Genomic DNA, 24,956 nt, shown 5'->3' on the forward strand with positions numbered 1-24,956 from the left:
TATAGTTAACTATAAATATTATTAAGAATAGCTTATATAAATTATAGGCGAAAATCTGGTATTTAAAGGTAAGTATTTAATAAAGTATTAATATTATTTTAGTTTATTAATACCTTTTATTTAACTTTAAACTAATAAAATTAATTACTTAATAACTTTAAAAGCCTTACCTAAAGCATGTTATTATAGTTTATAGCCTGCTAGTTAAATACTATAGCTTTATTTTATTATTATTTAAGCTATATTTTACTTTTAATAGGTAATAAATAGCTATTACCTTATTTATTTTTATAATATTTAAAACTTAACTTTATAATATTAAGCTATATATTATTATAGTTATTTCCCGGGATTAAATTTAATTATATTATTTTTTTAGTATATTATTATAAAAAATAATTTATAACTATATTATTTATTATATTTTTATATTTTATTATAAAATTATTACCCAGCGCCCTGGCTGTGTAATATATTATAAATTATATAAAGGTTATAAATAATTATTACTAGCAAGTATTAGCTAAGATACTATTAATATAAAAGCTAAAATTATAGGTTAAGCGCCTAAAAGCCACCTTTATATTACCTAGTAATATAAAGGTAATTATAATATAAATTATTAAAAAATGCCTTTTTACGCCCTATATTTAGTACATAGGAAAAAATAAATTATTTATAAGTTATATTATTATTAACAGGTTACTATTTAACGCCTGCGCTAACTATTATTATATTTTAAAGGGTAAATATTATAATTATTATAATAAGTACCCTAATTAATAGTCCGCGAAGCTAGTAACTAATTATAATAATTTAAAAATTAATATTAAAAATACTATTACTACCGCCCGTGCTATAAAAAAAAAATTATATAAAAAAAAAAAAAAAAAAATAATAGCCATGTTATAAAGTGGTTATAATATTACCTAGTAAATAGCTAAGTATTTACTTAAATATTAACTTTTACTTAATTATAAACCTGCGGCCATGCTAAGTAGCTTTATAACTTATTTAATATAATAATTACTTAAAAAAACATGTTTACTACTACTTAAAAGGTATTTACTAAAACATGCCTTAATATTATAGCCAAGTTTATAAAAAAAGTAGGTTTATTAATAAATAAAAAAAAGGTAGGAATAAGTTCCCTGGTTTATTAAATAAGTTTAATAAAAAATTATTAAAAAATAATTAGTGTTTATAAGGCTAGACCCTAATTATTAAAGCTAGTTTAAATTATTATTTTATTTTTAAATTTATACCTATATTATTATTACTTTTGTAATAAAAGATATTATTTATAATTATAATAAATATATATTAGTAGCGCCTTAAATAATTATTTTTATATTTTTATTTTTTAGTATTAAACAGGCCGCTAACTAACTAGTTATAATTAAAAGATTTTTTAAATAATAATTTTTTAAGTAACTATACACGCGATATAGCCACATATATAAAACCTAATAAAAACTTTTTATATATAATAAGGTTTAAAACAGCCTGCTTAATAGTAACCCCCTAAGCCTTATAAATTATTATTATATATACTAGTATAATTAAAAACTATATATAGGTGTAAATAGCGCTGTAATAGTAAAAGTCTTACCTTATATAAAAAATTAGCATTATATTATAGCTATTATTTTTTTTAGCATGTAGACTGTTATACTAGTTAAAAGCTATTATTAAAGTAAATAGCGCCTTTTAAGTAAGATTTATAGTTTTTAATAACTATATAATATTTATTAACATGCCTATAGTACTATTTACAAGACCCCTTTTTATTTAAATATTTTATATTAATATAATATAATAGTTAAAAAAAACCATAAGCTTTTTAATTAGGTTTCTAGCCTAGTTTATTTTTATAATTATAATACTAAATTTAATATAATTAACCTGTAAAATAATTACAGGCCTACTAAAATTTAATATATAGTTATAGTTATACTAGTATATATTATTTTTTTTTTATATATATAAATTATATTTATAAAGGTATTACTTTTACCTATAAATAACTTAGCCTGTACTTACATTATAAAAAGCTCCTAGTTTTTTATTATAATAATATTTTTTTTAAGCGCTTTAGCATAAAAATAAATATATAAGCTATTTAAAAGCTTGTAATTTAGTAATAAATAATATTTAGCTTAATAATAAGGTTAAATTAATTATATAAATACTAACTAGCCTTTTCCTTTTTATTTATAAGTAAAAACATGGCCTTAAAAAAAGGGCTTTAACTAACTAAAAGCAGCTAGTAAAAATCCCTGGCTAAAATAATATTTAAGCTACTAAAGGGTTTAGCTTTATAGTTTAAAAAGATTTTATAATATTATTAATTAATATAATATAGCTATTTTAAACCTATTATAAACTTTTTATTAATAATTAAATATAACATGCTATAAAAACTTGCCTGCAAGGTTAATAATATTAAAGGTTATAAGTAATTATAACCCCCCTTGCCTTTTAATATAATTAGTAATTAAAATAATAAGTATAGGGTTTAGCTATTAATATTATATATAGTAATACTAGTTAAAGTAGCCTATATAATAATAAAGGTTTTATAATTATTAGTATAAAAAGCTATATATTTTAGGGTTATAAATAATAAGCTAATAATATAAGATTTACTAGTGCCAGCCTTGCTATTTAAATTAATTAATAATTATTTTAGTAAAAGTAATAAATATATAAAAATAAATTATTACTTATTATTTATATAAAAAACTAGTAAACCACGCGACCATAAAATACTTTTATAATATTTAATTATAATATTATATAGCTAGTATTGCTTAACCTTTAGGCTATTTAAATAAGCTAATAAATAAGCTAATATATTTATTAGGTAATTTACCTTTGCTAGATTTTAAAATTCTAGACTAAAACTAGGTTTTTTTATATACTAAGTTTAGTTATATTATTAATTAATATTATGCTGGCTTAGGCTATTAGGTTCTACAAGAAAATTATTATTATAGCCGGGCTATTAAGCCACCATAGCCTTTTAAAAAAGTACCTTAATAATTAAGCTAGTATTATTATCCTAAGTTAGTAAATTAATTTTATTTTTTATATTTTTATTATTTTATATATAGCTATTTTTTTATAACCGTGGTATTCGCGGTAGTATTTATACATGTTATAAAAGTTATTAAATATTAATTTATTAATTATACGCAGGTTATTTATTTTAATAAATAAATAGTAAAGTATTAACTTAATATAAGTAAAGTTTTTTAAATTTATAACTTAGTTATATATTAGGTAGTACTAAATAACGCGATTTTTTATTTTATTTTTAACTTTTTTATACACTCTAGGCTATAAGGTATAGTAGTATATATAATATAATAATATTAAATTAATAAGCTTTAGTAATTACTATATATATTTTATTATTATATTTAAACCCTATTTAATACTACCTTTTTTATTACTAGTATTATTACAGTCCGTATTTAGTAGTAAAAATAGGTTATTTTATTTTTAATTTATAAAACATGGAATAATAACTATATTATAGCTTAATATTTAAAGTAATAGGCCTAGTAAATAGTGGTAAACCTTTTATATAAACTAATCTTACTTTATAATTAGGGTATTTATTATTTTTTATACTAGTAATAGTAAAAAATAACATGTATTAATATACTTAAAAACTAAATTTATAACCTTTTTATATAACCTTATTTTTTTTTAAGCTTTATAATATACTTAATAATATAATAAAGCAGGGAGCGCTTGCTAGTATATATAATTATATTTAAGTTTATAAGCTACCTTAAGCTAATAATTAGGTTAAATATATTTAGGGTTATATTATTATAAGCTAAAAAAAGATAGTAATATATATTACTAATTAATTTTATTAATTAAAAATCACGCCGTGTTGCTATAAAAAAATAAAAATAATAAATAACTTACTTAGTTTACTTATTTTTTTATTAATAATAATTTATATTATAATAATAATATAGTATATGGTTTATAACCTGTGTAAAATAGGCAAGTATATTTTTTTATTAAAACTAGGGTAGTTAAATAATTTTATAATTTATATTAATAATAATAATTTACACGCGGGAAGGGTTTATAATTATAATATATATGCTTTAATAGGCCTTAAATAACCACTATAACTTATTAAATTATTAAAGGTTATTAAAAATAAGGGCGGATTATATTTAATATATACTATAGTTATAAGTTAAACCTTAACCTTGCTATTTATAGCAAGACTAATTATTTATAATATTAAATTTAAACTTAATAACTATATTAAAAAACACGTGGTAGTAATAATAAAACCATACTATAATAATATAAGGGTTATTTTATAAATTATGCTATATAATTTATTTATAAATAGCCTTTATACTATTGCGCCACGCTTTATACTTAGGTAATTATTATATTAAGTTATTTTAATATAAATTAGCTATAAAAAATATTAAAAATAGGTAAGCTATACTTATTTAAAAAATAAGTAATTAAAATAACACGCACGGTAACAAGAAACAGGCTACTTATTAATATTTTTAACCATGGCTTTTAAGCTATTTTTCTTGCTATGCTAAAATAGCTATATACTATAAATAATTTTAAAAAAATTAATAATAAAATTTAGTAGTGTAAATAATTTAGCTATATTTAACTAAAAGGCTGCCTATAACTTTTTTATAAAAATATCTTGCTAGCCAGGCGCGTGGTTATAAATATAAAAACTAGCTTGCTAATTTATTTACTAATAATAAATTATATTAAAATAAATATATTAAAACCGGGAATGCTATGCAAAACAGCCACTTTTATATTTAAGTAAGTATTTAATATAATTTATAAATAATACCTCACGCGGGCGTGTTATAACTAGCTTTATATTATTATAAAAAAAAGGGTAAAAAATACTAGTAATAATAATTATTATAAGTAGTTAAACTTAAATAATAGTATTATATAAAATAAAAAAAAGAGTTAAATAAAAGTTATTATATACTAGCTTAGTAGTATTATTTACCATGGCTTATAAAGCCTTAAGCTTTATAATTATTATAAGTAAATTAAGTATTATAACTATATTAAGCGCCTGTATATTATTAGGGTTTATTTATTAATTATTATTTAAGGTAATTAACTTACTGGCTAGCTCCTAATTTAGGATAAAATAATTAACTAGTTTATTTTTTAATAACTATATAAGGTTATAGTTATTTTTAATTATATTTTAATACCTTAAATAATTTACTTAAAGGTAATCCAGCTACTGTTTAATTACCTAGTATTATATTTTAAAATTATAATAAAATTATAAGTATATTTTTTAGTTTATACTAAAATTAAATAGCTATAAAATTAATACCTTAAGTTTTTTAGGTAAAAGCAGGAGCTATTTATATACTTAACTAGTATTTTATAAAAAGTTAATAATATAGCCTTTATATAAATACTAGTAATTTTAAATATAATAAACCTTAATAAATATATAAACTTTTATAATTAGTATTTTTTTAATTTATATTAATTTTAGGAGGTAAAAAGGAATATTACTAGGATTTATTTTATTTTATAAATTAAATTTAAAAATTTTTTAGTTTTAGTTAGTTAAAATATAATACTTGTAAATATTATCCCTTTTTAAAGGTTTATATTAAACTATTATTTTTAATAATAATTACATATTTTTAGCTAGTGTATATTAAGCTAGTAATAAAAATTATTTAATAGCTTTTAATTATAGTTTATAATAGCTAAATATATAAAATTAATTAAAAAAAATAAATATAATAAGAAAGCATGGTCTAGGTCTGCGTGTATAAAAAGGCTAAAGTTAACTTTAATAATTTATAAAGGTAAAGATAATTTATTATTAATAATAAACTAGGAGCTTATAGCCGTAAAGTTATTAATATTTAACTTAATATTATTTTTATTAATAATAATAACTAGCTACAGGCGCCTAGCCAGCAGGCAAGATATAAATAATAATAAAAATATAGCTATTGCGGGCGTGAAAGGGGGTATAAAAATAATAAATATTATTAATAATAATAAGTATATTAAAAATAAATAGGGAGGTTAAGGTTCACGGGAAGTAATTATATAAACTACCTAATTTATTACTTACTAGGTATATTATTATTTAATATTTTTATAATATTTTTTTACTTATTATAAGTTATTAAATAAATATATACTATAGTATTAATAATCTAGCTTTAGCTATAGCAGGCGCGCTTATTATATATTTAGGTTAATTTTATTAAAAAAAAATATTAAAAGAGCGGGTTAAAAAAGCCTGTAATTATAATAAATTATTTACTTTTTTTTTATTATATATTAATAGCTATAATATACATACAAGGTAATATAAACATACCTTATTTTTATAATTATTATAAGTATTATAAGGCTTGCAGCCCGGGCGCTATTAAAATTAAAATATAAATAATATATTTTTATACTAGCTATAAAATATAATTAGCTTTATAATTAAATTTATTTATATAAATTATAAATAAAAAAAAAATTATAAACTTAAGGTTTAAGTTATTATATTATTAAAAAAATTATATTATAAAGTTAAAGTAGTAAAATAGTTATATAATTACCCTTTTTTTTAGTTAATTAGCTTTATTTTTTTTAGCTAATTAATGTTATTTTATTATTTTACATAATCCCTAATAAAGCTCACGTGACTAGGAGCCGGGACCTACAATTTATCGTGCGCGGGCCTCTACTTTGTTCCGGCCTCGCGCAATAAGGAGTATCTACCTCGATGTATGGTTGGAGACCACCGCCGACACCATATTCCTGGTGCCGTGCACTTCCATGTCCACTGCCAAATTGAACGCGACGATCACTTCGAGTCGGGCTTTTTCTCCAGACTGGTTGCACTGAACCTGGTTCGCCAAAGCGAGAGCCTCTTCTGGATGCCTGACATCCAGCCCGGTCCGCCCGCTGCTAATGACGAGCACTTTACCCTCTCAAACGACCCGTCGCTACCTGCGAAGAAGGCTCGACCCCCATGGAAGAACGGATTTGTCACAACCTGTGGCCCGTGGTCGGAGCTGCGCGGCATCAAGATCCTCACGCCCAGCGCCTACCTTTACTCTATTATGTGGTGCCTGCTCCGCGATATGGGTCCCGACGCGGAAGAAGACAGACCTTTGAGGGACCGCTGGTCCGAGCTAGGCCGCCATCTGTGGGGGCGTTCTAATCTCGTGCATGGTCGGTTTAGAGATTCATGGAGGGAGATCAGCGCTAATGCCGGGGTTGAATACCGGCCTGTCACGCTTGCGCTGCGTCAAGAGCTGCTTGCCAGTGGGAGGCTTGTCAACCCAAAACTATGATCGCGCGGACAGGTGAGTTGGTGAGTGTCTGACCATCTGTTGGGGAAATTGCGTTCCATTTGTTTGTGTATGCGTCCGCCCTTTTGTGAAAATATAGTTGCCCTTTGCATGCTGTTTATTCATGAGTCTTGGGCTCTGTCTGCACCAAAAGTTCACTTACGACGCAGTCCTGGGCGTGGTCAATGGCGGAACGAGTCCTTAGTATAGCCAGTTTCCATCGCTAGTGGCGTGTTTCTTTTTCTTTCTTCGTATATGCCAAGCTTCTTTTCTTTGTATCTCATACTTCTTCGCCTTGTATGTCTCAATTTCCGTCCCGAGGTGGTGTCCGATCCAGTGCCTCTGCCGTATCTGTCTTAGTACATCTGTGATAACTTCCGTTTACACCGTGAGAAAATACCGAATCCCCCATTGCGTGGTAGACTCGCCTGAAAGCCGGCATCTACGAGGCCGATGACTTCGCACCCCTCTGGCCGGTAGATAATCAATATTGAGGGCTAGATCCTTGGTGCCGATGGATGACCTCGTTCCGGCCAGGGACGTCAAGATTAGCAGACTCAAAATCCTGTAAAGCAATCATCATAGTGTCAACGGCCATGCAGGAAGAGAAGGCGCAGAAACTCGCCCCCAATCACCGAGATGAGACACTCGGATGACCTCGCGGCCCCGACGCGCGACTGAACGGAACAACGCTATTGACCCAGGCTTTCTCGATCTCAAGTGACCCCATCGGACATGGCGCCATAGAAACGGTACCAATGATTGATTGAGTATCATGAATTGTTTTTTTATTATCCAGGGTGGCCATTTCCGGTATTCGACCCACAAAGCCATTGTCCAGCCGAGTACTTTGGGTGATCTGTTGAAAGCAAGGGACAAGACCATGGACAAACTAGGTAAGAGGGATATTGCTTGTTTTGAGGATGGGAATAACAAGTGAAAGCCTATATCAATTAGATCGATCCTTCTTAAATCGCTGGCACCAAAGCCCGTTTTCGACACCTTCTTACGGATATATTTGTCCCTTTAAGGATTCAAAGAATCCCACCTTGAGAAGTTCAAAGATTCATTCCATATCGAAATACATAAATGCCTTCCGAAGTCCTCCTTGGTGTGCATTGGAAGTTGTCTTTCCTCATTGTATTATATTGTTTCTTATCATTTTGAGGCAGATCTCCCCACGAAGCGCAGCAACATGGGCATGACCAGTAGACATATGGAGGCCCTCCTCGAGCCCCATAGGCCCTGCAAGAGATTATTAATGCTTGGTAACAAATGCCCAGGTTGGTACAGTGCCCCGGACGGTTAACACAACTTCTGGTTGGCGAAGTCATGGAAACTGGAAAGACTCACAATGCGACAACTACGTCAAGGTCGAACCCTTTGGGCTTTGGAATGCAGGCGAGTTCTTTGATCCCTTTACTGAGCAGGATATGCTAAGCAGTCTGTATCCGCACGGCCCGGAGCCCATTTCCCGCCAAAGGAGCTTACGCCCGAGCCCGGCGACATAGCCCCCGGATACTTTGGGTCCTACACCCGGCAAACCTACTCTGGATTTGGGGAAATCGCCACCCGCAACGTTAAGAAACACGGCACCCTTGACCACTACACCGTTGGCCCCCTGCGCGGGGGATACCAATTCTGGAATGTTATGAATCGACTTGACATCCCCGAGAATCAGCACCCGCGGTTTTTGTACTCTGGCGATTCCGAGACGCAGCAATGCGAGAACCGGCCGCGGCGAAAGCCTCGCCGGCGCCGCTTCTTGACTATCACGGTTGACTCCCCAGAGTCCAGACTTGGGAGCCGGGAAACGGGGGCGAAGCTTGGGCATGGGGGTCGGGGGTTTACGTTGCGCCGGACAGGCAGTGGTTCGTCGGGGTGGGCAAGGTTGTTGCGATTGGACTGTCACAACCGTATGCTCGTGATCCATTTCTCCGGTATGTTTTCGTGGAGCCTATCCCCGGCAAGAGTGGCCGTGACTTCTTCCACTGCCTTACCCTTAAGTGGATGGATGAGCTGCCCTCCAACCCCGCGCCTGATGTTGCCTGCACCCCCAACCAACGCAAGACATTGCCCCATCGCTGGCGCTTCCTGCCAACTATTGCCCGGGAGCCCAAGATCGGCGATGAATCTCCAGGGCGATACTGCCCGCCGAATGCGCCGCGACTGGATGTGTCTAACCCTTCTGTCTCGCGCCCGTAGTATTCGAGCCTAGACCACTCTTCGCCCTAGAATCGGAAGATGGTGGGGTTATCCGTACTCCGCTCCCTGCTGCCCGGATGTAATTTCCATGGGGGGCGGCATTCCTGGCTAGTGGTAACGCATTGAGCCAGATTACTTCCATGGAGAAACAAACAAGGGATATGCCATTCCTACATGGAACAGCGGCAAGCCTAGCCTTCTTGGTACTAGCGTCCGCGGACCGTCCAATTGCGCGCTCTCCAGGCGCGGGAGGGGCCGCCACTAGGCTCAATCTGGCTTCGACTCCGCAGAGAATTTGGCGCGGAGCACGAACGAACTCAATTTCCAACTCAAAATTTGATCGAGTATACAACAATAAACACTCAGACTCAATCAAACTCAATTTGAACTTTTGTGCGGCCGCAGTCACCAAGCAAACGGACTGTGTCATTTGGAATACAATTAGCCCCTGCCCTTGCGCTGCGGCTAACTATAAGCCCTTACTCTAATAAATTGCCTTAACATTGGCATCGCCCTTCTCACCGCAGAATAGGCCTACTACCCAGTACTAATTATGCCTAGGTTCAGGGTGTGGAGCGCTTCATTGGAGGAGTGACAGAGCTTGTACCGTCCAACGGTGGCTTGCTGGCCGAGGATTACTGCAGATCTTTGTGATTTCAGCAGATTATCACTGATACTGCCCATTCTCCAGAGCGTCATGTTCGACTCAGACTCCGGAAAGATTCTGAGAGGAAAAAAGGAACAACGCCACTATTGTAGCATGCTAAGGAACAGCCAGAGAGCTTTGTCGTAAGTCAGCTATTGGGATAATCCAAGGTCGTCCTGATGCCAGTTCCAAGGCTAACCTGGTGTAATGTCGCTAGCCTAGTACACCTTATACTTCAGTCAGCAAGGACTTAGAAGTCTTGCGTAGTGCCTTTTAGGCATCTGGAATTGAGAAGACCGCCCAGTCTCCTTGAATCTAGAAGCTGCATCCCCGCGCTTGCTTATGAGCAAAACATCAGATGAGATGGACGCGGACGAGTATGCCAAGGTTCGCAAAGAACTCACGCTTGGCAAGATCAAGAAATCTCGTTCTATAGGAACAACTGGACAGGAGGATATAATAGCGTAATCAGGACCTTGGGGCCTTCTTCGTCGCTTTCGTGCTTTTGGCCATCATACGAAGCCACGGTTTTCCGAGGGGGAGTAAAAGGCTTCACATCCAATCTCTATCTTGATGCCTGAATGAGCTAGAGAGCTTTCAGGCCTCCCTAGCATCTTCTCACTGTAGCTACGTCGGCAGATGATATTTTCACGTTGGCTTTCGGTATCAACATGGCCTGGCCCTCTAGTTCCGTAATGATGAGGACATGAATATCAGTGTTTTGGTTACAATCAGCATTCCTGTTTGGCAGTTGTTAAAGCTAGCATATATGCTTTCAGCTCTCCCCCGAGCTACCACGTAGTTGGGGAGCAAGGGCTCTGCCGACAACAAGCCCCTTTCATCGTACAATGCCATCATACAGAGTAGTTAACATCACCCAAGATCCGACTACACATCGATCGTACACGTACTCCCCTTGACAAGGGTCAGATAGTCGCCAGTCGAGCCATCCTCCCCTTTCACGAACTCCCAAGTGACAACCGTCTCGTTCACCACGGTCAACTTGCTGAACCCGTAGTGCGTGCGGTCCAGCTTCGCCGTGATCTCAGTCAACCCCTCGCCCTCGTCAAACTCGCTATGGCTCTCAATGTTCCCCGCCATCCCGTTGACAATATGCGTCATCGACACCCCGGTGTTGGCAAGGTACGTATGGTTACTCACAACAGCGGACTCGTCGACCGTCCCGTTCAGCGTCATCGGGTACATACGCTCGTACCAATGGATGTGACCAGACAGGTACGCGTCGACCCCATACCGCAGCAACAGCTCCTCAAACGCCTTCCGCACATTGGTCTGATAACTCGAGTAGGCAGACGAGTACATGGGCCGATGGCTCATAACAAACACCCACGGCGTCCTCGCACGGTCAACGGCAGCCAGATCCCGCGCCAGCCACTGAACCTGCGCATACGCCTCATTATCGTCCTCGCGATCCCCATCAATCGCCCCAAACGGCCCGCTATCCGTCGTCTCCGTCTCCTCGGGCCTCGCACGCGTCTCATTCCCCGTGCGATCCCGGGCCAGCGTCGAGAACGGACTGCTCGCGAAATCCGTCTCCCCGTCCAGACTCACGAAATGCGCGAGCCCATAGTCGAACGAGTACCAGAAGTTACCCACACCTCCGGTTTCAGCCCCAGGCATGCGGAAGCGGTGCTGGAACGCGGTGAAGTTGCGCTGCGACGGCGGACAGCTGTAGTATGTTAGATTCGTTGCGGGCGCGGTGCCGTTCGGAATCCCGTTATTCAGGTACGCGGTCATGGGGTTGCCGGGCCCGTCGAACTCGGCGCATGCGCTCTCGTGGTTCCCCGGCATGACCATGTGCGGGATGCGCGTGGTTAGATTGGCCATCCACTGCTGCCACAGATCCCAGTTGCTCTCGTACAGCACGCTCATGTCGCCGCCGTTCGGACCGCCTTGGTTTGGACTCTCGCCGGCGGGCAGGGGACGCAGGTACTCGTCTGGGATTGGGCCGCCGCCGGGTAACGCCGTGCTCGTCCCGTTGTAGCAGACCGGCCAGTCGTCCGCGCAGGGCAGGATCCCGGAGTACCAGTCATCTGCGTAAGAGAGATCCCCGCCATGCCAGGCAAAGGCCGCGCCCTTGTCTGCGGCGGCCAGGAGCTGCCTGTGCGTTCCCTGCGCATTGGTGTAGCCCATGTCGTTGAGGACGGCGATGGAGAAGGGCGTCTTGTCGCCGGGGGCACGGGCGGTCGTGAAGCGGAGCACCTGGGACTCGGTTGTGCCGTTGGCAGCCGGGATCTGGTAGTAGTATGTCGTTGCGGACTCGAGGTTCGGCAGGCTGACTTCGTGGAAGAACTGGCTGCATTGGGTGACGGCCCTGATTTGGCTGCAGGAGGGGGTGCGGTCGTATCTACCTTCGTCAGCATCTGTAGCTATACTTGAGAATGTGTGTGCGCACGTATGAGTCCATCCAGTGGCCAGGCTACTCAAATTCCCCGGACTGCTTCCCCAGCGCACAGACGGCCTCTCGCCAAGCCCAAACGGCGTCTGGTAGTGGATGTGCATGCCGTCCGGGAGATACGAGAGCGAAATGACATTGACGTTGTTGGTTGGATGTGCCGATGCCGGCTTCACGGCCGGGGGCTCGACGAGACGCGGGTACCCCTTGCCATTGCCGTTGATGGTGGGATTGACCCAGTCGCCGATGGGGACGGCGGGGCCGGTGTAGGGGTATGCGGTGTCGACGGTGGGCCGGGCTGCACCGAGAGCCAGGAGCAGGGATGCACCTGCTGCAAGCTGGAGCTTCATTGTGAACTGGAAGGTTGGCGTGCATGGGAGATTGTACCTGGCAGCAGGCTTTTAAACATACGGGGCTTATCGGATCGACCGCATGTGGGCCAGGCAGATAGTGAGGTTGTATCGCTTACGAGCTGAGGGTTGATGATTGGGCGAATGGAATGCTTATAGTGCTTAGCGCTATCTAGAGGGCCTGCCTATTGCTCTAGCCAAGGACGTCGGAGATCGCCGTTGCTCTCTAGTCGAGGTCATTGACCGTTGACACCAACTCGCCCATCCACGCTCGCCACGCTGCATCTCGGCCGATCTCGCTCTCGCCAGGCAGCTCTTCCACCTCCGGGGGGATCTCGTACACCTCGTGGCGTTGGCATGCCTGTCCAGGTCCCAGCCCTGCTACAGCATGGTCTTTACATATCTGGCAGAGCTTGGCTGTGACACAGGCAAGACAGATAAACACCGATCCATTGTGTATACGGCTCCGACACGCTGTACAGGTCGGTCTTCGATGTTCAGGACATTCCAAGCCCGTTCCGCCGTCGTGGGCGTAGACGACTCGCGCCTCGTCTCTTCTGCCAAGGTAGAGCAGGGCTTTGGCTACAATGCACGATTCACAGTCTTCGCTATGGTCGCTACCCTTGTTCGTCTGCAGCAGGCGCTCCCCAAATATAGCAACCGTCTGTCGTAGCCTTGCCTCGCGCTTTGTCGGGTCGGTCGGGTGAAAAGGGTGCTCCGCCAGGATCTTGGAGTCCGCCCCCGCCCATTCAAACGCGCTGCGACCGTACAGATCCAAAGCATGGGGATCCGCCCGGTAGGAAAGAAGCAGCCGAACCATGTCGGTGGCCTGCCGCGTAACGGCAAAGTGCAATGGCGAGGACCATTCCCAGCCGGCATTGGGGTCGGCGCCCGCTTCCAGGAGCCTGGCCACGACCGCCGTCTGTCCAGTCCGCGCTGCCAGATACAACGGAGTGTGGCCGTCCAGGTCTGCTGCATGGACGTCCGCGCCATAGCGGAGGAGGAGGTCAAGGATGTCCGAGTTGCTTTCGACTGCGGCCTCGTGGATCGGCGTTTTCCGTCGTTCGTCGGGGATGGACGGGTTGGCGCCGGCTTCGAGGAGGGTCGTTACGGCTGCTACCCGGCCCTCTCTAACGGCGAGATGCAGCGCCGTGCGGCCGCGCTGGTCAACTGCGTCGACTGGAGCAGCAGCACAGAGAAGCGCCGTCATCTCGGCGAGGCCCAGGCGCGCGGCCGTATGCAGGGCTGTCATGCGGACGGTGCCAGGGGGTGGGCTCGGATCCGCTCCGCGGCGGAGGAGAAACTCGAGCATCAACGGGGTCGGCATCAACGGGGTCGAGCCCCTGCCGGTGCCGGTGACGAAATCAACGACGTTAAATCCGCGGTCGTCGCGCGCGAGGATGTCTGCCCCAGCGGCTAGCAGACACTGCACCACCGCCATGTGCCCCTCCGCGGCGGCTATGCACAGCGGGCTGATGCCGATGGATGGGACGTTTGGGTCCATTCCCAGATCCAGAAAGATCTGGACGAGACGGGGATGTCCACGCGCCACCGCGATGGAGAAGGCCGTGACGCCAGTGCCGTCCTCGACGATCGGGTCGATCCCGCGGGCGAGACCCCATTCCGTCGCGTCGAGATGGCCGTAGATGGCGAAGGTGTGCAGTAGGGTCGTGGTTCCGCCTGGTATTATGGCCAGCGGGTTGGCGCCGTAGTCGCACAGCATCTGCATGACGGCGCAGTCGCCGGTCGGCGCTGCAGCAGTGTGCAGCACCGAGTCCAGCAGGTCGGGGGCATGCTCTGGGTACTCTCGCCTGATGCAGTCCAGGACCAGCCGGCGCATCGACTCGGAGATGTCCAGCTGCGCGGCGCGGAGTGCAGCCTCGGTCCAGTGCCACGAGTAGCTTTCCCACGGCTGGACTGCCGGATAGACGCTGAGGATAAGTCTCGCTGCGACATCTCTGTCGCAGCTGATGGCCGTCAGTAGAGCGGCGTCTCCGTTTCTGTCTTCGGCAAAGACGTTGGCCCCGGCGTCGAGGAGCAGGCGAATGCCCTCTTCGTTACTGGCTTTGATGGCTTCGTGGAGAGCGGTTGTCCCTTTCTGGCTATCAGATGGCCATGATTCCCCGCCGAGAAGTCTTGCAACGACCGTATTCACGCCGTTCTGCGCAGCCCAGATGAGCGGCGTGCCAGCGCCAGGCACGCTCCGATACCGGCGGGCGAGGGTGTAGAGCGAGGAATCGAGCAGGCAGGCCAAGCGCTGGCAGGATTGTAGCAGCGAGTTCAGAGATGGAACGTCGAGGAGTTCAGCGATGAGAAAGATCAGTTCGGAGGGCAACAGCCCCAGTGTGGGAGCCATCATGCCATGGCGTGCGATGTTGAAGACAAGGGACGGTCGCGCTTAAAAGAAAAGGAAAAGGGGACACTGGCCACGGTGGATCAGGGCAGCCAATGGCCTTGCTTTGTGCCTGTTATCCTGTGAGCCCCGGTGGCGCAGCTCCAGATGTCCTGCATACATGGATCTGACACCGATACGGGCTTATACGGGGTGGTGGCAACCACGGTCTCGGCTGGTGATGCTGTCTTGGATGGTTATCTTGGAGGTGATGCATGTCTTAACGCTGCAAAGCTAGACAGATCCTCGGGTCTCACCTCAATCTGATGGCAAGTCTCACCTTAATCTGACAAGTCCAGAGGCAACGTTTAGGGCTGTCCCATGGATCACCCCCGAATTCGCCAAGGGACCATGGACTGCGCAGAGCCAGGGACTGAGGCAAGCAGTCAGTGAGTTGTACTCCGTAACTAGAGTTGGAGAACAAAGAAGTTAATTTAGAAGCGCAACAAAGAAGAGCCACGAGCTGTTCTTTGTCCAATATATATCTCGCTGCCTCCTCTATCTTCCGCCATCATGGACCACGATGCCTCCGACCAGGACTTCCAGCACCTCGCAGCAGAGCCCGAGCATCTGCTTCAACTGCCACAAGAAACAGCTGAAGTGCAACCTCGGCCGCAAGACGCCCTGCTCCAACTGCGCCAAAGACAGCGCAAAATGCGTGTAGGTACCACACCCACGGTCGCACCCTCCCCTGCACTAACCTCCCCAGTCCGTACAACAGGAAGCGAAAAGACGCGCCCGATCGCGATGATCCGAAAGCCCGAAGAGACAGCAAAGACGGAGGCCGAAAGGACAAGGACAAGGGAAAGGACAGGGACAAGAGCAAGGACAAGGGCAAGGATGATGGACACAAGAAGCGGAAGGAAGGCGGATCGCTCGCTCGCGACCTCGACGCCATCGTCAGAATCGACCCCATCGATACAACCCGCGGGCGATATCTCGGCCGGTCGGTCAACTTCGACGAGCCCATGCAGACGCCCGTGCTGGCGAAAGAGAACCCTCTGATCTCCGCCGCCGACCTGCAGCTGCTCCGCGAGCAGGACGCCTTCACGCTCCCGACCAACCAAGTCCAGCACGAGCTGATCACGACGTTCCTGGAGTACGGCCACACCTGGACTCCGATCATCGACCCAGCCTGGCTGACCGGGTCTGCTCCCTCGTTCCTCCTGCTGCAAGCCCTCTTCGTCGCCGCCAGCCGCATGAGCCCGCAGCCCAACGACTACGGTCCGCCCGAGGACTTTTACCGTCGGGCAAAGCTGCTCTTCTTCTTCGGCATCGAGCGCGACCCGTTGATCCAGTTGTCTTCGGCGCTCCTGCTGCACTGGTATAACCCGGTCGGGGCGAATACACTTGTCACCGACACCAGTGCCTTCTGGCTGCGGACGGCCGAGTCGATCGCGTTCCAGGTTGGACTGCACAAGGAGCCGGACGGGGGCGATCGGCAGAAGAGCCTGCGGCGGCGGTTGTGGTGGACGATGGTGGTGAGTTTCTTCCTGGCACATAAAAGTAGGGCTAACATTCCAGCTGCGCGACTGCATCACGTCCGCAGAGACCGGCCGACCGCGCACCCTCAACCTCAGCGACAGCGACATCTTCCCTCCCTCAATCGACGACTTCCCCGAGCCAGACGCAGAGGCACGGATCTTCCCTGCCTCGGTCGCAATCTCCCAGCGCCTGGGCGAGACGGTGGAGCTGTGCCTTCGGAACGAGCTGACAGCCGAGCACAAGCGCTCGCTCGAAGACTCGCTCTTCCGCTGGGCGAAGCAGGACTTCCCCAGCGTGGCCGGCCCGTTCCCAGGCTACTCGATGGAAGCACGGCAAGTGGCCATCGCCTACCTCGCCAACCTGATCATCCTGGACCGCGCGGCCTTGGACGGCCTCCTGTCTGCCCGCTCCGTGCTAGCGGGCTCCTTCATCGTGGGGATCTTCCGCGAGTTCCTGCAAAGCGACTACCTCTGCCGGCTGGGGTCCGGCTTCGCATTCTACGCCTCCTGCGCCGGCCTAATCCTCATCCCCGCAGGGCGAATCGACAACGCAGTACTGCAAGAGCTAATCGGCGAAGAAATCCTCATGCTCAAAGCAGCACTGCACATCCTCTCCAGACAATGGGGCACCGCCTCGGACAGCCTGCGCACGCTGCGGAGCGTCGGAAAAGCCAAGCACGGCAAACGCCTCCACCTAGACCTGAGCCGAATGGACGAGACGCGCGCGTTCTTCGAGCCGTTCGACAAAACCTGGTGTCGGCTGTGGGCGCCCCTGGTCGAAAACGACGGCAGCCAGCATGTGTCGCGCAGGCGGGTCGAGAAGCAGAAGAGCGTGCTGGAGCCGTATGCGATTGCGCAGGCCAATGCGTGGGACATTCCGCCTGTTCCGGTCGAGTATCCGGACCCTCCTAGCAAAGGGTCTGGCTCTGGCTGTGCGGACTTGGGAGGGGCGTGGCTGCTGCGGAGTGCGCAGGCTCATGCTCACTCTCACTCTCACTCTCACTCTCACTCTCAGTCGCAGTCTCACCCTCAGTCTCAGTCTGGAGGGTCACGAGATCGAGGTCATGCAAGCAGTGGCAGTGGCAGAGGCAGTGGTGCACCCCTGCCTGGCTCCGAGAGGAGAGGCTAGAGCACGCCCCGGTCAACCTGGACGTGCATTCCAAGTTGCGCAGGTGCAGCGAATGCGAATCCGGCGAACGCTGTTCCTCTTCAGATGATAGGCATATCCCTTACTCCGTAGGGAGACCGGAATCCACCGATGACCTGGCACCGAGCATGCCATGCCATAAGCGAGATGCAATCTCACAGAGCCAAGCAGCGCCTCCTACGGAGTCGTCTAGACCGGGTAGTTGCATCGCCATCCCTGCGCCCTTGCGGATGCGGAGATAGCAACCGTCGATCCTTACAGGAGTGGGAGTGAGAGTAAGACATGCCGGTATTTCCATCTGGACTGGATTGGGCACCGCCAGGCCGTCCTGCTCGGGATGTTCGGAACTGAATTCGTGAGATGGCTGGGTGTTTGTGTTCGCTGCTCGCTGGGCGCAGTGCAGGGGGATACCGGACAGGGACAGGGCACGCCACACAATGTGCAGGATATCGAGCAAATCGGATCTTGTTCTGTACAATGGGATATCAAGGCAGTGTCGCTGTCATCCAGTCGTTTGTCGGTCCAAATCACCCTATCGAGCACTGGACTCTGCGTGCATGAACCCCTCTTACGCCGTACGGCCTGCAAGCCCAACACAGGGACCCTGCAAGGGTGACGAATGCCGTGCTGACGAACATGCTTTCTTTTCCCTTGCCAGTTTCTTCAGCAACAGTTCGACATGTGAGACGGAGTATTTCGTGCGCGGATCGGCCGATGGAGGTTCAGCTGGGCCCGGGGTTGGTTACGTCGATTGTTGCATTTTTGCTTGCTTTTTGCTTGTTTCCTTTTTGATAGTAATTGATTGGATGAGTTCGGTGATCTATCTACCTTACGTGCGTCATGCTTCTTCACAATCCTGCAGAACCCAAAAAATAAGACCTGAAGAAAGATAAAAAGCAATTACGCCAACTCCGACTCCTCGACCACCCCAACCGCCCGCGCATACCTTCCCAGCGCCATCAGCGGAAAGTAATGCTTGTACAGCGTGTAGTCAATGTAGAAGTGATTCGGGAAGCCCACGCCCGCATACGGCTGCTCATCCCACGACCCGTTCAGCTCCCCCTCCTTCACCTGGCGATGCATCAGAAACTGCACGCCACGGACAAGCACCGGATCGCCCGGATCCAAGCGCGCCACCAAACCCATGATCGCCCACGCCGTGTGCGTTGCGCTGGTCGGGCCCGTCCCCGCGAGACTGACGTCCCTGTACGTCTCCAGACACTCGCCCCAGCCGCCGTCGGGCTGCTGCATCTTGACGAGCCACCGCGCGCCGTCGTCCATGAGCATGCGCACGGTGTCATTCGATGACCCGTCGGGGTTCGTCTCCCAGTACGTCAGCCCGCAGAGAACATTGCTGGTCCCGTAGATGTAGTTCACGCCCCAGCGGCCGTACCACGCGCCAAAGGGCTCCTCTTGGGCCTCGAGGTAGGCGATGGCGCGAGCGGCCGTCTCGCGCATGCGTGATTCCAGCGATGACGAGACCTGGTGGGATGGCGTCTCTGTCCCAATCTTCAGAACGAGCCCAAACGCCTCGAGAATGCGACCGGTCACATCGGCGGTCGAGGGATCGCACATGCTGTCCATATCGGAGAAAGGGATCCTATTGAAGAACTCCTTGTTGTTCTCCCAGTCAAAGGCGCCCCAGCCGCCGTCGCCGTTCTGCATACCAATAACCCACTCGATGGCGTTGGTGACGACGCGCCTGTTCACGGAGGCCGGGTCCTGCTTTGCATACGCCAGGATCGCGGCGGCTGTGTCGTCGACGTCCGGGTACCAGGTGTTGTGGTACTCGAAGGCCCAGCCGCCGGTTGTGACGGTTGGCTTGAGGACCTTCCAGTCGCCGTTGCGGCCGGTGTGCTGCCGTGCCGTGAGCCAGTCGATGCCCTTCTGCAGGTGTGGACGGGGATAGCCCGCATCATGCAGGCCGATCGTCATGAGGACGGTATCCCACACGGGCGAGACGCACGACTGCATGCGGATGCCGTTCTTGTCGGACCAGATGAAGCGCTCCAGGCCAGACAAGCCGCCGCGGACGGGCGCAGAATTCATGGAGTACCCCTCGAGCAGGAGAGCCAGAACCCCAAAGAACATGGGAGGGAAGATGCCGGCCCAGTCGCCGGCTTTCTCCTGGCGCTCGAGGATCCAGGCGAGGCACTTGCGGCGGGCGATGCGGTTGAGCGGGGAGAAGCGCAGGCCGTTGAGTTTGTGGAGGACGTAGTCGGCGGCGACGCTGGCAGTGCTGAAGAAGTCGCCCTTCAGCAGCGTGGTGATGCCTGGGGCGTAGGGGACTTGCTTGTTCTCGGGGTTGCACCACAGCTCGTCGAGGTAGGCGCGGCCTTGCTTCTCCATCGCCGCAGGCCGGAAGACGGGCTCGTGGTGGCGGACGATGGTCAGGGGGACGACGGTGGATCGGGCCCACGAGGACATGTTGTAGATGTTGAAGGGGACCCAGGTCGGGATCATGATCAGCTCTGGGGGGAGCTGGGGGACGGCAGTCCACGGGTAGAGGCCGAAGATGGCCAGGTTGATGCGCGTAAAGACCCGGACTTTCTCGACGCCACCGGCGGAGATGATGAACTGGCGAGCTCTGCGCATGGCCGCATGGTCAGGAGAGAGGCCGAGCAGCTTCAGCGCAAAATACGCTTCCACGCTGGTCGAGATCTCGCCGGGCAGACTGGCTGCGATGCCCCAGCCGCCGTCGTCGTGCTGGTTCGCCAGCAGCCACTGGATCCATCCGTTTGGATTGGGAATGGGCATGTCGAGGGCGCACAGTAAACTGATGTATTCGGCTGTCAGTGTAGCATTGGCCTTGAGCTCGCCGTACCAGTGGCCGTCGTCGTGGGCTTCGTTGGCGCCCCAGGCTGTGGCGGCCTGGAGGGCGTCGCGGAGGGAAGACGACAACTTCTCGCCGGGGTGCTGCATTCCGTTGGACCTTGGATCTGTAGACAACGAACGAAGGCAAGGGGCTATATAACCGTCACTGCCTCCATCATCTCAGCCGAGCCATCAGGCGATTGTCCGAAGTCCGCCACTACGCAAGGCATTGCGCCGAGATCAGGGTGACGGTCTGGGCAGAGCCAGAGCTGCATCCGGAACCCTCGGGGCTGATTGCAGGTGTCGGTGGGAAAGAGAGCAAGGATACCCATGCCTTTATGATTGGCCACGCCCCTTGACAACCAGTTACTCCGGCGGGCTGTCTCTCCTGGCACCCCTTGCTCAATCCCCTCCGTCCGCCTTACTGTAGGGTACACATGACATCAGGAATGACGGCCTGCTGCTGGCTGCATGGTCCTTGCGGGGACCTCGGGATGGCGAGATAAGGTACTCGACCTTTGATCCAGAATCATCTACATCGGACCCCAGATACTCCGGTGCGACAGAGCGGCTTGACATTTAAATCGTGGTCGGCTGGCTTAACAGATGGCCCTTCTGGTCATTTCTCATTTCGTATCATTTCTCATTATGCTGAAGCTTGTTGTCCTGCTGGCCGCAGCGTACCTGGCCTACGAGCTGGCCTCGCGGCTCCGCAATAGGAAACCCCTCCCCCCTGGCCCCCCTCCCCTTCCACTCATTGGCAACCTGCACCAGCATCCTACAGACCAGCCATGGGTGCAGTACCGGGACTGGCACCGGAAGTATGGGCCCATCATCACCGTGAAGATGGGCATCCGCACGGTGATCTTCCTAGGGAGCCAGCAAGCAGTAGATGATATTTTGACCCAGCGAGGCAAAGTCTACTGCTCTCCCCCAAGCTTCGCCTTCTTCGGCGAGTGTATGACGGGCAACCTGCTGCCGGTGCTGCTGCCTCAAGGCGCTCAACGCCGCGACATCCACCGCCTCGTCGTCACCATCCTCTCCCCCAAGGCCTGCCAGGCGTATTCCGCCGTCCAGGAGCGGGAGAGTCTACGCCTGATGAAAGGCCTCCTCGCGGCGGATGGCAACAACAAGTACAGCTGGGGCTACTCGGTCGGAGTGACTTCCACTCTCATTTACGGCGCTCGCATGGGCGAAGTCGAGGAAGCCGAGATTGGCGACATCGAGGCGCTGTTCAACGGGATCCTGGACGTGGCCTCCAAGGAGAATGTCTTCTTGGAGCTTTACCCCTTCCTAAATCTGCTGCCCCGTCGCTTCAACCGCTGGAAGAGAGCAGGGGACCAGTTCCGCCAGCATTTCATCAAGCTCTGGGGCCGGCGTATGCGACGCGGCCTCAAGAACCGCAACTGGAACTGGTCACGGCTCTTCCACGACAACAAGCCCGCCGACATGTCCGAAGAGCAGCTCTTGTTCTGCATTGCCGAGCTCGAAATCGGCGCTGCCCTTTCCACAGCCTCCCTGATCCGTCTGTTCATTGCCACTGCCGTCCGCAACCCAGCTGCCGCTCAACGCGTCCGTGAAGAGATCGACCGAGTGGTCGGGGCAGACCGTCTCCCCTGCCTGGAGGATCAAGGAAAGCTCCCCCTCCTCCATGCCTTCTTCTACGAAATGACCCGCTGGAAGGCGGCCGTCCCGCTCTCCCTCCCGTATACAGGCCTCGAGGACGGCGAGTACAATGGCTACCGCATCCCCAAGGACGCGCTCGTCTTCGCCAACCAGTGGGCACTGAACATGGACCCAGACGTCTTCATCCATCCCGAGATCTTCCGACCAGAGCGTTGGATCGAGAACCCCGACCTTCCCAAGCCCAGTATCTTCGGGTACGGGCGCCGCGTGTGCCCAGGCGAGCAATTCGGCACCAACGGCCTGTTCATCGCATTCTCGCGGATGCTGTGGGCGTTCGACACCAAGCCGTCGGACAAGGGCTTTGGGAGGGACGAGGCGCACACGGCGCTGGGATTTGTTGCGGAGAGCGACACGGACGGCGTAAAGTTTGTTCCCCGAGACGAGAATCGCGTACGTGTGCTGGAGGGCATGCTCAAGGACCAGATGCTCGAGGACAAGGAACTGCTGGATAATGCGTCCAAGGTCGTGCGGCTGCAGTTGGCGGGACAGGTTGCAAATGGGACGGCGAAGTAGGGAGCAGGTAGCAGGGGTCATCGATGGCAATTGCTAGGATTTCGATAGATCAATATCACATACTCTTTTGCTTCCTGTCCTTCTGTTAGACAGTCCGCGAGGTGATGCGTACTGGCCAATTTATTGCAGCGTTCGCTCAGTTTCGACGGTCGAAGAGAAACCCCAGTCGTCTCTGTTCGAGATTGGCGAAGGCCAGTGAATGTTGCCTAGGACCGTCTGTCTGTCCATCGAGACCGCCACGAGACTGCCAACGCTGCTCGAGACCTAACCGCTGCCGTTTCGCTGGCGGGACTGATAGAAAAGCGTCGTCTCAATCACACGCGGTCGATTAGGGCTATCCGCTTGGGATCCTGATCCGACAGTTTCGTGCCAGTGGAATACAAAATAACAACGAAATGATCCTACATTCGGCAGGATCAAGATCGCAATGCTCGCGAAGAGCTCCTCGGCAGGCGTCGCAGATATGGAAGTCGCAAATAAGCACAGGGTGGGAAGGCACAACCCCCGGAGGTTTATGTATCCCAAGTTGAGGTCCTCCTCTTCCTCTTGCTGCTCTTCAACTCTCTTACCCACGCATTTCTATGCACAACGCAAGCATTTATATGCAATCATTCATACACTCTCTCAGTCATGGCTACACGACAACCGCTCCCTCCTCGCCAGCCTCTCCGAGCCTCGGCGCAGAATGCGGCAAACAGGAGATGCTGGAATTGCGATCGGATTGGGCATCTGGCTAGAGACTGCCGTCTGTCGAAGCAAGTCTTTGGCCAGCCGGGCAGACCCAATGTAGGTGGCCAGTCAACCCAGTTCAATCTGGCCAGGGACTAACAGGACGTGTATCTGGCAGAGACCACAGCAGCCAGACCAAGCTCCAGCCCGCCAGGAAAACCCGCACCCCGAGACTGCACCGTTCCGAGGGCGAGACCCCAAGCAATGGGAATGCTACGCCTGTGGAGTCCCTGGTCACGCTCGCAGTGGTTGTCCGTTGATGACAAGAGGCACCGGCCGAGGGACCCGATACCAGGTATGCTGTATCCTATCGGTCGCTTCCGGATCACCGCTCTGACAAGGATCTGTGTCTCAGGACCATCGCAGGACATACGATCCCAGACGCCGCCAGGAACCTCGCCGCCAGGATGAGCCTCGCAACCGCCAGAACCGTCCGAGATTCCAAACCGGCAAGGATAACGTTCAGCTGGACCCCCGTCACCGTCTGAATCTGCGGCCCCGTCAAGAGGCATCTCGCATACGCAAGTCTCCCCCACCCAAACGCGATCCTGTAGCAGCTCTTCGCAAGGAGATCTCAGCCCTTGGCCTGCAGACTCCGGCGCGCGGATTCGCAGTCGTGCCTTCTTGGAGAACGCCCAAGACCAAGGCCACCAGCGATGAGGAATGGTTGCCGAGTTCTGGGCAGTCTGAGAGCCCGACGGTTGATGATTCTAGTACGTACGCGCACGTTCTCTTCTACCCTCTGCAACAATGGGCTGACTAGGCTTCTTCGACAGCATTCGCTACCCCGACCACATCAACTTTGTCGGACCAGTGACAGTCAACATTATAACCCAAGCTTGCTGACATGGTTGCTGAACATTGGTTACAACATTGTCATGTTGGTACAATCACTCACCACGAACCACGATATCTTTCAGGTCTATCCCACGATGCGGCCATCGAGGCCGCTTGTATTGTTTGAGCTTGGTAGTCAAGAGCTCTTTGTATGATTAAGGAAGTTTCTTACCAATGCATTTCATACAGTGACAGGGAGACATTGAGATTCGTAAGCTGTATATTTGCTGAAGATGCCTTTCTTTCGTCTTTCTGCTTTTCGACTAAGATGTAGACTCCATGATAGCAACCGGTATAGCAACCGGTCAATAACGGAGCTCAGCGGCAATTGGTACTTTGCAGCCGCATCACTCTTTATGGCGGACTCGCA

The 24,956-nt window shown here is 47.4% G+C and overlaps 7 protein-coding genes across 7 annotated transcripts; 4 read left to right on the forward strand and 3 right to left on the reverse strand.

Moving 5' to 3' along the window:
• Window positions 1-6,800: 6,800 nt before the first annotated feature.
• DSM5745_10618 (uncharacterized protein) lies at window positions 6,801-7,370 on the forward strand (the record flags this gene model as incomplete). Its single annotated transcript, XM_026752634.1, has 1 exon — window positions 6,801-7,370. One exon carries the CDS (start codon window positions 6,801-6,803, stop codon window positions 7,368-7,370), a length of 570 nt encoding a protein of 189 aa, XP_026598652.1.
• A 3,736-nt stretch (window positions 7,371-11,106) lies between these two features.
• DSM5745_10619 (purple acid phosphatase family protein) lies at window positions 11,107-12,984 on the reverse strand (the record flags this gene model as incomplete). Its single annotated transcript, XM_026752635.1, has 2 exons — window positions 11,107-12,586; window positions 12,635-12,984. 2 exons carry the CDS (start codon window positions 12,982-12,984, stop codon window positions 11,107-11,109), a joined length of 1,830 nt encoding a protein of 609 aa, XP_026598653.1.
• Window positions 12,985-13,210: 226 nt separating this feature from the next.
• DSM5745_10620 (uncharacterized protein) lies at window positions 13,211-15,340 on the reverse strand (the record flags this gene model as incomplete). Its single annotated transcript, XM_026752636.1, has 1 exon — window positions 13,211-15,340. One exon carries the CDS (start codon window positions 15,338-15,340, stop codon window positions 13,211-13,213), a length of 2,130 nt encoding a protein of 709 aa, XP_026598654.1.
• Window positions 15,341-15,899: 559 nt separating this feature from the next.
• DSM5745_10621 (transcription factor domain-containing protein) lies at window positions 15,900-17,989 on the forward strand (the record flags this gene model as incomplete). Its single annotated transcript, XM_026752637.1, has 3 exons — window positions 15,900-16,036; window positions 16,086-16,857; window positions 16,901-17,989. The coding sequence occupies 3 exons, from the start codon at window positions 15,900-15,902 to the stop codon at window positions 17,987-17,989; spliced, it is 1,998 nt and encodes a 665-aa protein (XP_026598655.1).
• A 918-nt stretch (window positions 17,990-18,907) lies between these two features.
• Window positions 18,908-20,929, reverse strand: DSM5745_10622 (terpene cyclase/mutase family protein; the record flags this gene model as incomplete). Its single annotated transcript, XM_026752638.1, has 1 exon — window positions 18,908-20,929. One exon carries the CDS (start codon window positions 20,927-20,929, stop codon window positions 18,908-18,910), a length of 2,022 nt encoding a protein of 673 aa, XP_026598656.1.
• A 540-nt stretch (window positions 20,930-21,469) lies between these two features.
• On the forward strand, window positions 21,470-23,020 carry DSM5745_10623 (uncharacterized protein; the record flags this gene model as incomplete). Its single annotated transcript, XM_026752639.1, has 1 exon — window positions 21,470-23,020. The coding sequence occupies one exon, from the start codon at window positions 21,470-21,472 to the stop codon at window positions 23,018-23,020; it is 1,551 nt and encodes a 516-aa protein (XP_026598657.1).
• Window positions 23,021-23,650: 630 nt separating this feature from the next.
• On the forward strand, window positions 23,651-24,512 carry DSM5745_10624 (uncharacterized protein; the record flags this gene model as incomplete). Its single annotated transcript, XM_026752640.1, has 3 exons — window positions 23,651-23,806; window positions 23,868-24,044; window positions 24,105-24,512. 3 exons carry the CDS (start codon window positions 23,651-23,653, stop codon window positions 24,510-24,512), a joined length of 741 nt encoding a protein of 246 aa, XP_026598658.1.
• Window positions 24,513-24,956: the final 444 nt, after the last annotated feature.

This window comes from Aspergillus mulundensis (genome assembly GCF_003369625.1).
Source record: "Aspergillus mulundensis strain DSM 5745 chromosome Unknown scaffold_16, whole genome shotgun sequence".
Taxonomy (NCBI): domain Eukaryota; kingdom Fungi; phylum Ascomycota; class Eurotiomycetes; order Eurotiales; family Aspergillaceae; genus Aspergillus; species Aspergillus mulundensis.